This window comes from Archocentrus centrarchus, chromosome 15, assembly GCF_007364275.1.
Source record: "Archocentrus centrarchus isolate MPI-CPG fArcCen1 chromosome 15, fArcCen1, whole genome shotgun sequence".
Lineage (NCBI taxonomy): Eukaryota > Metazoa > Chordata > Actinopteri > Cichliformes > Cichlidae > Archocentrus > Archocentrus centrarchus.
In genome coordinates this window covers 12,426,555-12,441,007 of record NC_044360.1, presented here as the reverse complement: position 1 = coordinate 12,441,007, position 14,453 = coordinate 12,426,555, and the positions used below count along the sequence as shown (strand labels likewise).

At 39.7% G+C, this 14,453-nt stretch overlaps 2 protein-coding genes across 2 annotated transcripts in view; both read right to left on the bottom strand.

Moving 5' to 3' along the window:
• The window catches only part of fmn2a (formin 2a), a 40,180-nt gene extending 36,323 nt beyond the window's left edge, over positions 1–3,857 (bottom strand). The window contains exons 1-2 of the mRNA XM_030748826.1: positions 3,826–3,857; positions 910–3,133 (exon numbers count right to left, since the gene is read on the bottom strand). Coding sequence (XP_030604686.1) covers positions 910–3,133; positions 3,826–3,846 — 2,245 coding nt within the window. The 5' untranslated portion in view covers positions 3,847–3,857. The remainder of the gene's footprint in view (positions 1–909; positions 3,134–3,825) is intronic.
• A 4,109-nt stretch (positions 3,858–7,966) lies between these two features.
• Positions 7,967–14,453, bottom strand: part of chrm3a (cholinergic receptor, muscarinic 3a) — a 102,677-nt gene continuing 96,190 nt past the window's right edge. The window contains exon 3 of the mRNA XM_030748626.1: positions 7,967–12,356. Within this exon, the coding sequence (XP_030604486.1) occupies positions 10,397–12,337 (1,941 nt within the window). The 5' untranslated portion in view covers positions 12,338–12,356 and the 3' untranslated portion in view covers positions 7,967–10,396. The remainder of the gene's footprint in view (positions 12,357–14,453) is intronic.

Sequence of the window (14,453 nt, the reverse complement as noted above, 5' to 3'; positions counted from 1 at the left end):
GTGTGTTTGTATCCAAGCCAAGGGAATCAGAGGATGACATAGCCATGGGTGGGTGGCAGCATTGTCATTCGGTCCTCTGATTTATGAGCACAGGCAAAGACAGGAGGCAACAGCTGAGCTCTTGAGAGGCTCCACAATAGAAAGGAGGACAGAGTGGCATTGTTTTATTAGAGTGACACTTCTCAATAAAGACACCCTGTGGTTTTACTATTGTATTTTACAATCATTCATTTAGAATTTCTGCTGTAATTGTTTGTATAATGTGTAATTTGTAATCAATTAAATTCAACTTACTGGGCAATTACAATAATCATTTCACAATAGAGTTGTGTAATGGGCTAATCTCAAATGAGAATGGGGTTGGTGCCAAATAAATAGGAGTGACATCCAGCCCATTGGGGCTTTTCCACTAGGAATAAATTATGACATAACTAAAACATTTAAATGAAATGCTTCATTACTGTCTCTTGATACTTTCATGTGAAGAATGTTCCAACTGTGATAGCAGAGCAGTCACCAAATGAATGGCAAATAAAAAGGTCAGACTATTGATATTCTGTGTTTTTATCTGTGGCAACAAAATATGCATGGTTTGTATAAACTACGGCAAAAATAGGAAGTAATGTGGGCCATCCCTTTGCGACATAGATTTCCATTTCTGTCAAAAAAAGAAAAAAACCCCAACACATTAATCGTAATTATATCTTCAGTGGGGACAAATAGGCTTATAGCTCTCTTTCCTACAGTTTTCTCAGGGCAATGCCATTCAGAATGACTACAGTGATGCATTACCCAGAGAGGGCGTACACTAAACTGGTACCTATGTTTTGGGGGGAAAGTTTATTTTTTCTTTGAATTTTTTTATACCTGTTAAGATTGCCCAGTTCAGTTCATTTATGTATGACTCACCAGAAAAGACATCCAGGTATGGAACTGTAGAAGCGGATGTCTGCTTTCCATAGTGTGTTCTCCTGGAACCCAGCGTCCAGTATGTCCCACCTGTGTAACTCTTCTCTGTGGTCTCCTGATCTGGAAATTTGCCCATGTCAACATGTCTTCCACCAAGCTCATCAACCTCAGTAGACCAGTCTGCAGACACACTATGTGGCCCAGCTATGGAGCACGACCTCTGCTTGCGTCTCTTAAACCCCTGGACATTGCTGGATTCCAGTGAAGGACTGGTGGGATCTGTTTTCCTATGCACATGGGGGCTGGTAATGGGGGAGCCAACTGGAGAGGTGAGCTGCCTGGTGGTGGTCTTAATATAGGAAGGGTGGACTGGTGGGTAGAGTTTGACAGTGGAGGGAGAGTTGGAGGATGTTCGTCTAGGCTGAAAAACAGGGGGGCTGTCTATTATCAGCTGGCTTATAGACAGACTACTCTTCCTCCTTTTCAGAGACAGAAAGTCCCGCCTCCCATTTTCTTCTTCCTCCCTCTCAACAGACAGGTCCATGCTGCTAGCACTTTTCTGAGTACCAATTGGCCCCGTCCCTACCATCATGGGATCCAAATGGTCACATGGCACAGTTGTGTTTTTTCTAAGTGCAGTCTGACTACCGTCACTCTGCTGTGGGGGCAAAAATGGGCTCTCCAGGTCATCCTCAGCACTTTCATATGAGGTGGTGGTGGTTGTGGTATCTTGGAAGCTATAAGTGCTGTTAGTTTTTGGGAAAAGGCTGCCACTACTTCTCTCTGTGTCTGGAGCAGAAGATGATGGCCCACTTTCACTCAGAGACCCTGGACCAGATGAAATTCTTGATATAGATATGTCACTCCTTTCATTTTCCACTTTCTTACACATATCATTCAGTACTTGAGCTACACTTTCACTAACAAGAGGTGGGGAGAAACAGTCCTTATCCAGATTAAAGAGCTGCTGAGATAGTCCAGTCTCAGGGACTTTGCTCCCCTCAGAGGTTGACTTTTCAGATAAGTGGCTGGTAACCATTTCAGTGACAACACATTGGTCTCTCATGGCCTGCTGGATGTCAGAGAGCAGGCCTTCACTTTCAGCTGCTGAGTGAAAACTGTAGAGTTCAGCATCTGACCCTGAACTTGTCCTCCGGCCAGTCTCATCGCCCCCAGATTTGTGACTGTCTGCGGTCAAATGGCTCAGACCCCCCTCGGCATCTGATAACATGCCCATCTCATCGGCTGACAGACTCCTCTCTGCACCAGACTCGACCCTAGCTTTGCCAAAGTGCGCTGACCTCCCATCTTCCAACATGTCATCCTTAGACAACCCTTTCACCTTGGATAAACTCTTCCTGATCTTCATTCCAGAAAACACAGAACCCTTTGACTCAGACTTCGACTTCTTCTTGCCATGTTCTCCTCCTCCTTTATTTATCCTATTGTAGGACTTTTTAGATTTTTTGTCCACTTCTCGCTCATCTGTCTCACCATGACAAGAAACATCCCCTGTTGCTCCACCACTTGCTCCTCCTTTCTTCTGCTTTGCTTCCTGGTTCCCCATGTTCCTGAGCAGGCGAACACCTTTGGCTAACAGGCCATTGTGCTGGGGTCGAGGCTGGGCATCGTCCTGTGCTGCTGCTGGTGTTGGTCCTCTGTTGGTCTGAGCCCTTTCAGAGCTAGCTAATCCCTGCTGTCTTCCCACCACAGTTAACGGCAGCTGTGAGGATGATGCTGGCTCCCCCAGTGCTGCTGATGCTGATGATGAAAGGAGGAGGAGACTGGCAGTGACAGCCGCGGGCTCACTACCACTCACTGCTTTCTCTCCCCCTCTTTCCAGCTCAGCCTCTCTCACATCTCTCTTTCTCTCTTTTTGCCCCTCCTTTCTATCCCCATCTGCTTCTGCATGCTCAACTGTCTTGCATAACGGGCTGCTGGTTGAACGAGCAAGTCGCTGATGCTTGGGAGTTTGCTGCCCAGGTCCATTTTCAATCAGAGGAGAATGAAAGAGCTTAGGACCATGCGGTTGATGCTCTAAAATGCACTGCTGTTGATTAAGAAGTGAGTACTGTTGTTTACGGAGAATACTGGTTACGCTGCTCTTCCTCCGGCCTTTGAATGTCGTAGTGAAGAAACTCTCTTTCAGAAAGGGAACTTGGGTCTCCACTGTCTTTATTGTCTGCATGCTGCACACCTTGGTTTCATCCAAGAGGACACCTGTCTACGAAGGTTGAAGTGAGAAGAAGTTAAAAATCACATTGATCTACTATATATTTAAGCTTAGCTTCAAAATAGCAGAGGGGAGGCAATATGTTCTAAGATGAGTCATGAAGTCAAAGCTGAATAGCAGATGTTCAAATCTTATGTTTTTTATTTTCATAAAATTCTCACATTTTTTTTTATAGAATAACCTCAATTTTTTCCCTCTCTTTTTAATTTCAAGCTACATCTACAATAGTGTGCAAAGGTCTTGAACATCCCTCATTTCTTTTTATTTTGCTTCCAAGGAGCCAGACTTTATTGTAATCTTTTTTTAAAGGTGGTTTTGAGCAATATATCTCCATACTTTCTGATCTATTTTTTTCCCCACTCATTTTCAGTCCAGACCACTTTCACAGAAATTTTTTTATTTATGTATTTTTAGTTTTGTTAAGCCAATTTCCATTGACTTGACTTGAATCAGCCAAGCATAAAAAATGCAGCTAACTCATGTGATGAATCAAGTGTTGTTTCTACACATAGCAGACAACGTATCAAAAATTAAATCTTTAAGCATTCTGTTGCAAAACCACATGTTCCCAATTTTTTAGTTGAATCTACAAAAACAAAAATGCCAACGATAACTGAGTTTGACAGATATAAAATAGCATTGTTGTGACTCCCAAAGAGCTATTAGCCAAAAACCTGGCTTACCTTGTATGATGTGCAGTGCATCCTTAAAACATTTGAGGAAACTGGACAAAGACAAAAGAAGAAGTTGCAGGCCTAAAAAAAACTATCCACAACAGATAAACACTATCTGAAATTATGGCCACAAGAAACAAGAAAAAGTCCAGCAAAGCCCTGACATGGGACCTGAGCGATGCATCTGGCCCTTCAGTTGATTCAATTCAATTTTATTTATATAGCACCAAATCACAACAAACAGTCATCTCAAGGTGCATTATACTGTAGAGTAAAAACCATACAATAATAATCACAAAGAAAACCCAACAGTCAAAACAACCCCCTATGAGCAAGCACTTGGCGACAGTGAGAAGGAAAAACTTTCAACAGGAAGAAATCTCAAACTGAACCAGGCTCAGGGAGGGACAGTAATCAATAGTGAGTGTCTACAGCCATCTGTAAAACATAGTGGAGGCTCTGTCATGGTTTGAGGCTGCATTTCAGTCAGTGGTGGTGGGGATCATGTATTGGAATTATGAATGCAGAAAAATGACTTCAGATTTTGATCCACCATGCAATCTGGAAAGCATCTGTTTGGCAACAGCTTCATTTTTCAGAATGACAATGATCACAAACACACTGCCAATGCAGTAAAAGGATAGGAACCCCCCCCCCCCAGATCCCAGACCTCAAGATTACTAAAGCAGCGTGAGATCATCTCAACAGACTAAAAGGCAGCCAACATCCAATAAAGAGCTTTGAATGAAGAAATTACTTTAAAAAAAATATAAGGAAGCTGCCTAAGATAGTTCAGGCTGTGCTGAAGAATAAAGGTGGTCATACTGTATCAAATATTCACTTTTCTGCACCTACTTCTCATTTTCTTAGCAAAACAAATAAATGTGGGGTGGCTCAAGACTTTTGTACATTAATGCACATCAGACAGATAATTTAATATCTATATTTTCACTCTGTGTTTTTCCCCACACACAGATATATCAGTAATAGCCAAATATCATAGTGCTCATGCCAGAAAGAGTAGTTACTGAATCAATAAGTTTTCTTTTATAAAAAAATATAAATAACAGGGCAACCAGTTTACAGAAAACTATCCAAAACGTTTTTAGACAATATCTGGTGAAAAAGGTTATGATTTTACGTCAAAATCCCAAACTAAATGTATTGGTGTTGGATTTCTTTTAAAACATTTTCCCACAGTTTGGAGTTAAAAATAAACAAATAAGATTATTTATGCAGTACCAGTCAGAATGGGTGAGTGTGTCCAAACTTTAGACTGGTACTATATATATATCAAGAAAATAATTGCCAGTTAAATCAGGAAATCAGATAATTAATCAGGGTTAAGTCAAAGTGGAAATATCTGATGGTTTGTTCAAAAAAAATTACAGACTACTGCTAGAAAAAGACTGATTAGTTTCTATGTGTGGTAAAAACAACATTTATCATTCAAGGAACAGTTATAAAGATCACCTTTCTCATTTCAGGAGTGAACCATAAAAAGGAAGACAATTACAGTACAAGGTTTCAATGTACAACATCCTGTTTTAAACAACATGAAATAGTGTGTAAAAAACAAACAAACAAAAGTGCAGTTGCCCCTCTTATAGATATTTTAAAATATAAAGATGATGTACTTGCCTGACTGGTGGATTCCCCTCAGTGGTTCAGTACTGACTGAAGAAAACAACACAAATGGGTGTTTGTCTTCTTCTATGAGCCGCTCCTTAGCTATGGGTCACATGAAGTCTGTATTTTCCTCATCACATGTCTAGTCACTGTTGCCATCTCTCATTAGCTCTGTGGAGACTTCCCTCACTAACTTCATCAGGATTCATCATGGGAACATACAAAACTGTATAACAGAATAATAGTCAAAGCACACTATGGTATAAAAATTAATTTCTGGTTGAAATTAGACACTTAGTGCAAGTGTCATTGTAATTTCAGACAATGATGCAAGACTCATATTTAATAGCAAATTCAAGGAAAACCACACATAACATTTAGTAAATCAGTAGCTGTTACTCTTGGCTGATGCACTGTAGTGCCAATTTTAAGTCCATGCACTCAATTGGCAAACGAGCTTCAGCTGTTTTTTCCCAACATAAGCTGTTACCAGACAGGTCAGTGACCTCAAACCGAACTCAAACTACAGGTTTCCTGTGAGAGTAAATAAGTAATTCAGTTTAATGAAACTTGGAAGATTAGAGCCATATTCAGAAATAAATACATTTGCTAGTGCTGGCAGAGCATTAACACTCTCAAAATCACACATAGTATTTATCTGTACCTCCACTTTTGCTTCAGATCCAAAAATGTGTAAGACAGTGCTTACACTATAAAAAAACTTAACTCAGTGCCATGTCTGTAGGTATGTACAGCTGTCAAAAAATTACTTCTAAAAAAAGAAAAGAAATTAATGTGTATTACAGGTTTGAAGCAATTTTACTTATCTAGTTAACTTGGAGCAAAGAACAGTTATATAACTTTAGCAGGGTTCAAGTGTAACACCAGGAATTTTAAGACTTTTGCTTCTTTGAACTTTCTCATTTGGTCATACATGTTTGGAATAGTAATCAAACTTTTCTGAGCTGCACCAGCTCAGCATGACCACACTACATATCCAAGGAGGTATTCACATTGTTGCTTAAATCCCTTCCTCCACTAACCAGGCAGCCAAGGGTGATGCCATCCACTTTGTCACTGAGAGCAGCTCTAGCACATTATCCTGCCTGAAGCAGCCTTGGAAGCAGGCCTTTGGACACAGGCAATATGGTGATCGCCTAGAAAAAAAAAAAAAAAATATATATATATATATATATATTTGTAACCCCGCCTGGTGCCCTTTCTTTGTGCTCTGTCTTGAAAATCAATAATAAAGAAATACAGGAAAAATGAAGCTACATTTTTTGCTTATACTATACAGACAGTAATAGGTAAAACTCCTCTATTTGTCCTGTCCTGGATAGATGCACCGAAAGAACGCACCAAGTGCACCAAAATGGCTAGAGTTGGCTCTGCTTGGAAGTACCCATGGATGGGTACACTGTGGTCATAAGGGATGGACATGGTCAGCTGCAATACTCAGGTAGACTGTAACATTTAAATGGTAAATGGACTAGTTTTTATACAGTCCTTTTCTACTCTAGCTGAGCTTGATACAACATGTTTGCAATTACCCATTCTCACACACATTCATACAAGCACTGTTTTCTATTTCAAAGTGCTTTCTATCTAACATTCACACACATTCATGCTCCGACGATTGCATCAGAGAGCAACATGGGGTTCAGTATTAGCACTCTGGCGTGTAGACTAGAGCAGCCAGGAATCAAACCACCAACCTTCCAATTAGTAGATAACCTGCCCTACCTTCTGAGCCACAGTCATCACAACAATCAAACGTGCCCAAAGCCTGCAAAGAAAATATCCCCCACACCAATAAAATGTGCCAATTTTGGAGAGCCCCTAGAAATTGTAGCCTCAGACTCTTGTTGTTAGGTGAGCAGAGTGGCACCCGGTGTAATCTTCTGCTGCTATAGCCCATCTGCTTCAAGATTTGACATGCATTCATAGATGCTCTTCCACATACCTTGGTTCTAATTAGTGGTTATTTGAGTTATTGTTGGCGTCCTATCAGGTCAAAGTAGTCTGTGCATTCTCCCCTGGCATCAACAAAGCATTTTTACCCAGATAACTGCTGCTCACTGGATAAATTTCTCTTATGTTAGACCATTCTCTGTAAACCATAGAGATGGTTGTGCAGGAATTAGTTTTTCAAAAACTGGCACCAACATCTATGCCATGTTCAAAATCTCATCAACTACCCCATTCTTTTGCTCAGTTTGAGCTTCAACAGGTCATTTTGCCCATGTCTACATGTGTAAATGCACTGAGTTACTGCGGTGTGATTGGCTGATTAGATATTTGCATTAACAAGCAGTTGAACAGCTGTACCTAATGCTGTGGCAAGTGAGTGTAGAATTAATGACTTGCAACTGTACTTTTCAACACTGAGCACAGAATAAAGCATGGATATATTCAACAACAAAGGTGCAACAAAGGTGAAAAACCCTAAATTACATAATGACAAAAAGACAAAAACAACAAAAAAGTCATTTTTGACAAAAGGTGTTTTGTTTGTTTATTGGCTTAAAATATGAGTATGATTGGCATTCTTAAAATGTAACAAACTGTTGTGTCCAACATTTTGGCAGTTTACATTCCCAATACAGTACAAAAAAACCCCTCATATTTTGATGAAGAATGTATTATGACACTCTCGTGTGGCTCCATAGTGTAATAATTTATACATTCACCTAACAAGCGAAAGACCCCTGGTTCAATTCAGGCAGAAGAAACAAATCCCTTGGGGGGTTGTGTCAGGAAGGCCATCCAACGTAAAAATCTGCCAGATGAAATATGCAGCGCTACTCATTGTGGCGACCCCTTGTGAATAAGGGAGCAGCTGAAAGTAGATTTCTGTATTATGACACTGTTGAAAACTGATGAAGCGTACACTGATGGCAGTTATAGGATATTTTTTAACATCTCTTTTTGCATACAGCACATAAATCAAAGTCATACCATCATTTATGACCAACCAGCCAATATAATACAATCTAGTCATTAATTTGCATTCTAGTTTTTATAGTACAAGTTTTCATTTACCTTCGGTATTTGTTGTACGATATTCAGAATGAAAGATTTGGATGTGGCAATGTTGAAAAAAAAAAAAACCCATTAAAACATAAAATTAAAAGGAATTTTTTATCTGTGTGTTGACTCTTAATGGTTGACTTGTGGTGTTTTCCCCACTTTCTGAATAGAAAAACCTGATGATTCTGTAAACCAAGACAGCTTTTAATTCTATATACAATTTTCCTTTTCTCAAGCCTCACTGACAATTTTATAGAAGAAACACACAGTTGTAGATATTCTTTCTTAAATGGCAGAGACAAACAGGTGAGCAATTATAGAAAAAAACCTAAAGGAGTTTAGCCACCATGTGCTGCCAGAAAAACTTTAATATATCTGCAAGTGCCTAAAACTCTAATGGAGGGATAGAGTACCATTCTTCCTTTTGATGGTGGCTGGTAGCACAGAATAACGTCTCAATCTGACATCTAAACGTTAAAAAAAAAATTATACTAAAGATCATTAAGTGGCACAGTTTTATTTGATCAGGATACAACAATTTCATGATGAAACATAGGGCAAATGTGATCATTCAGAACAACTTCATATTGCTTTGCAGTGAATCCAATTCTCCTCAGTCTAGGGTTCAAGTTTTTCTTGAATTTGTCGCCTATCTTTATTTAAAATTTAGATTAAAATTTTTAATGAATCTAAATCCATCAATATCTGTAGAGATATATTTCAGGTTTTGATACTGTAGTGTAGACAGCCTGAACAACAGTTCTTTCTGTGCACCACTAGAGGCTGCCCTTGTTCTACTTCATCAAAGATTGCTGGCCTTTTACAAAGATTTGCTTAGATGTGAAATTTTGTGGAAATTCAAAAAAATAAAATAAAATAATGTAAGATTAAAAAAAAAAAGAAAACACTTTTTTAAAAAATAAATGAACATCCCTGTGTTTGTGTGTCTGTATGTCTATGTGTGCAATCTTTGTGTATCATATTCAGAAATATCGAAATGTATACAAACAGAATATCATTACTATATAATCATTACTTGACAGAAAATCGCAAGTACATAAAACACAACCATTGTACTTATTATCTCCACCATATAAACCACAACAATCACATTGAACACAACAGCAGTTCACTGACTGTGGTGCCACACAGAATATTCACAACTCAGTTCATCAAAAGGATCATTTTCAGACTGGCTCAAAATGTCTAGAAAACCAAAGACAAATATCACAAAAATAACAGTTTTCTGTCAACTGTATGGACAAAATTTAAGAACCTTTTATATTTCATTATAGACATAGACATTAGAACACATGTAAAAAAGCAATCTGCAGAAGTTCTAATAAAAATGCAAACCAGTCAAGATGATAACTGGGCAAATCAATAAAATATAGAAGCCTGTGAGCACAAAAATTTTTTATATAGTTTTGTTTGAAATGCAAAACCACTCTGCACATTACAGAGCAAGCTACCCATCGAGAGAAATGATCAGAGAAGTGTAATCCCCAACTCTTTGACAACATCCTTTCTATCGGCATCAATTGCACTTCAATATTTCTCCTGCAAAGTGTTTTTTAAGCCCTTTTCGAGTATTGTCCACTCACTTCATTTTCTTGCTGCTGTACTTGTGTGAAATTATAAAAAAGTTCTTCAAGGACACGCATAACTTTTATGTCTGGACCTCACCTTAAGCAAACCTTCACGCACAAATACAGCTTTGTTTAATGATGCACCAACACAAACACATACTGCAAGACCACAACATTGGGTTGCTGTGTTTGACATAGCAGAATAAAACATTGATGATTTCTAGGTAAAGAAACTCCACAGAAACAATTACATGGATGTTTCTTTCTTTTCCTTCTACTGTATGTTAAAGTTTTCAGGTCTGTCACTGGCAATCTAAACTTTCAGTCCTTTACGTAGACTCTCTGGGAATTGTCCTATGGAAGACCACAGAAGATTGCCTTTGCTGAAACTGCTGCTTCCTCCTTTTTTTCTGGTCCCAGCGGCACAACAGTATCATCTTAAATGTTGTACGGAAAGTCTTGTTGCACAACGCGTAACACATAGGGTTGACTGTGCTATTGACGTAGCATAGCCAGTAACCCACTGCCCACAGCGTATTTGGGATACAAGATTTACAGAAGGCAGTGATGAGCACCATGATGTTGTAAGGTGTCCATGTGATGATGAATGCCAAGAGGATGGCACTGAGAGTTTGAGCTGCCTTCTTCTCTTTCACTAAGGACATCCGCTTCCTTTTGGTGATCTGAGTTCGAGCTCGGGCAGCAAAACGCTTTGCCAGAGCTGCCTCCTTGAAGGACATTGGACCTGAGGGGGATTTGGTGGTCGTGCTGGTAGTAGTACTGTCGGAGGCAGTGGTAGTGGTTACTGAAGTACCATCCAGAGACCTATGGTTAGAAGACGCCTGGATGGAAGACAATGATTGAATCTTGCGTGAGCAGAAGTGTTGGTGGTAGCTATTTTCTGAACTGTTTGGTCCTTCAGGAGTAATGGTGGCCGTTGTGTTTGGAGTTATTGATGAAAGACTGTCTCGGTTATACTCCGCTCCCCTGAGGGGATCCTCCTCTGAGGCTGCATCAAGATCCTCACATGAGGTTAGCTGGGAGTTAACGGCAGCCTTTATACCGGGTAGGCTAAGAACAATTGAGAAAATAGCATGACTCTGTGGAATCATATCTCTGTCTCCACAGTCCTCATCTTCTGAAGACCCAGACTGGTCCAAAGAGACTGCAGCATCATTGTTGTTCCAGCTGTCACTGCTGCTCTGGTCTGGATCACCATCTCCCTGTCGCATACTACCAGGTCTCCAAGAGCGAACACCAGGCCAGCAGTGGAAGCGGCCAACAAGCTCCCGACATGTGCTCTTTCTCTTGGATAACCTGGTCAACTCATAGCTGCTGCAGCTTCTAGAACTTCCTGTCTGATGGACAAAACGGGCCCTTTCACCTCCACCATTTACACCTCTTGCTCCTATTCCACCTGAACCCTGCAGCCCAGCTAGCTCTTTTGAACGATTCTGGGTTTCCTTGTAAATGCGCCAGTAGAGAACACTCATTATTGTCACAGGCAGATAGAAAGCTGCTACAGCTGTGCAGAAGGTTATAATAGGCTGTGAGAGGAACTGAATGTAACATTCCCCTGCGGGCACTGTCCTTTTACCCTCAAAAAACTGCCATAGCAGGATGGCTGGGGCCCACAGAACAAGAGAAACAAACCAGGCCAAGCCTATCATGATCCCAGCTCGCTTTGTGGTCCGTTTGGCCCGGTAGGTCAAAGGCCTAGTGACTGAAAAGTAGCGATCAAAGCTGATGACCAGAAGGTTCATAACTGATGCATTGCTTGCCACATAGTCTATAGTCAGCCACAGGTCGCAGGCCCAGTTGCCCATGGCCCAGTAGCCCATCACAAGATAAGCTGTGTAGAGGTTCATGGAGATGACCCCTATGATGAGGTCAGCCACAGCTAAGCTCAGTAGGAAGTAGTTGTTTACTGTCTTTAGTTGGCGATTAACCTTGAAGGATACGACTACCAGGACGTTTCCAATGATGGTGACCAGTGACAGTGTGCCAGTCAGTAAGACAATGAGGACAACCTGCCACACAGCGTGACCACCCAGGGGATCAAGGGCTGCTGTTGCATTCCCATTTTGAGATTCTAAGGTGAAGTTTGAGAACTTGCTGATAGAAGAGGAATTATCATTCCCATGTAAATCCAAGGGTGTTCCTCCAGTTCCTCTTTGATGGAGTGCACCGGATTGTGAGAAGGCTCCGGCCAGTGGTGGTGGGGTGCTGACAGTCAGGAAGAGACCAGGGTCTGTGCTGTTGGAGCTCATTGTTATGTCCTGGCATATTCTAAAGAGAGAGATAGAAAAGGGAGGTAGGAAAAGACAAAGAGAGGAGGGAAAAGGGTATGGCACATAAGGGGGAATGGACAGGTGTAAAGGGACAGAGTGACAGAAAGAATAAAATTTGAGTTGATATTCCTATTCATATCCACTAGGTGAGGCTCCAAACCTATTCTACCAAACTGGGTGTCAGACTAGGCAAAGATATTTGGGTGTTTCTATTAAAACAATCCATTCTAATTTCATTTGTGCACAGTCTTTGTAAATGCATTGCAAGCAATATATAATAAATTACACCTTGATGTTCGAATCAACAAGGCTAGACGGTCAACACTTTAAGTGAGAGAATGCAATCAACACCTGTTTCTTATACCACCCAATGAATTGCAGACACATTTCACTTAAACACAGGTAATGCATTTTCCCATTATTGTCTAGTTTGTAAAGATGTCTTGCATAACATTAGACCCTTTTTTTTAATTTTTCAAAAATTGAGCAGAGTTATAAAAAAAAAGTATGGACTTGAATAAAGCAGGAAGAATGGACTTTGGGAGATATTTTGGAAAGAAAAGATAGCTCCTAGACAGATAAACTATCAGCAGACAAAACCTAATGGTGAAACATGGAGAAAAGAGCAGGAGAGCTAATACCATTATGGCCACAAAGAATATACGCGAAGCTCTTTGTTTGATTCAGGATGAATTTGCAATAAAAAGGCAAACATTAAATAGAAGATCTTTCTGTTTCTGTCAAAGCAGTTGCTGATAATTGGGTAACAAGATGAAGACCTACAGTACCACTTTCCAAACCAGCATGCCGTATTCTGTTTTGCTGATAATAATAATAATAATAATTTATAATTACTGTGGTGAACACATTTAGATGAGTCCTTTTTAGATTAAGGTCTTTTTTTTTATATTGGCTTGGACTTTGACTTAGGTAACACTTGTGTCTAGTGACACAAATATCAAATAGCAGATATCAAAGCTGCAGCTATCCATGGATAGTATGCCTTTTTGTTGCCTGACAAGTGGAGCAATCAATACTCAATACTCGGGATTCATTTTAAATCAGCTGTGATTATACAGAGTGCAGCACATTACCCCCTGCTTTCTTTTTGTTGTGAAGCCATGGAAGTAGAGTTCTTCTGCTGACATTTACAACAATGTTTCAACAAGAAAAAACATATTTCCCCTTGACCACCAAATCCACATGCCTACACACACCATGTACACAAATATGTAAGCACAAACATAGCAGTTCTCTAATGTTTAAAGTGACAATCATGCACACAGTATTCATCCCACAGGGAAAGGTATTTGAAGCTGAGTGCTGCACCTATGCCTACACAGAATCTCAGACCTCCCACAGAGCTGTTAAAGAAACTCAGTAGCCAACAGCGTCTCAGAACCATTTGTGACACTGAGAGCTGCACACTGCTACTACTATTATCAGAAAGCTCCCTGCTGTCTCTGCTGTGGACACGCATCACTTCATCCATGCTCATCCATGGATAGTATGCCTTCATATTTCACTCATATACCCTTTAAGTGACAGTGCATGAGCATGCACTGTCACTTAAAGGGTATAAAGGCATTGTGTGCACCATATTTGCGTAGAAACTCACAGTATGCATGTAAAGATTCACACATTAAATTTAGCAATGCCATGAATTACAGCAGGCTATGTGAAAAACAAAAGCAGCCAAATACAAAAGACAACAATGCCTTTGAAAAAAACATACGAACTAGAGAAAACAGTTGGCAAACTTTAAACTTTTACCAAATTGAATTGTACTGGGCATGTAAAACAGCAATGTGTTACTAAGGAGTCTTAAACAAATTTTGAATCAACTTACCAGGGCAAAATGTGCTTGCATGAAGAAAACCTTTAATCTTCTTAATGTTCTACATTAGGTTGTTGGACAAACAAGTTTATATAGTGAACAATATGCATACAATATGTATATATATATATATATATATATATATATATATATATATATATATATATATATATATATATATATATATATATATTGTTCACTTTTACTCAATATAAACTTTTGAAATATATATAAATAATATTCTCAAACAAAAGCAGA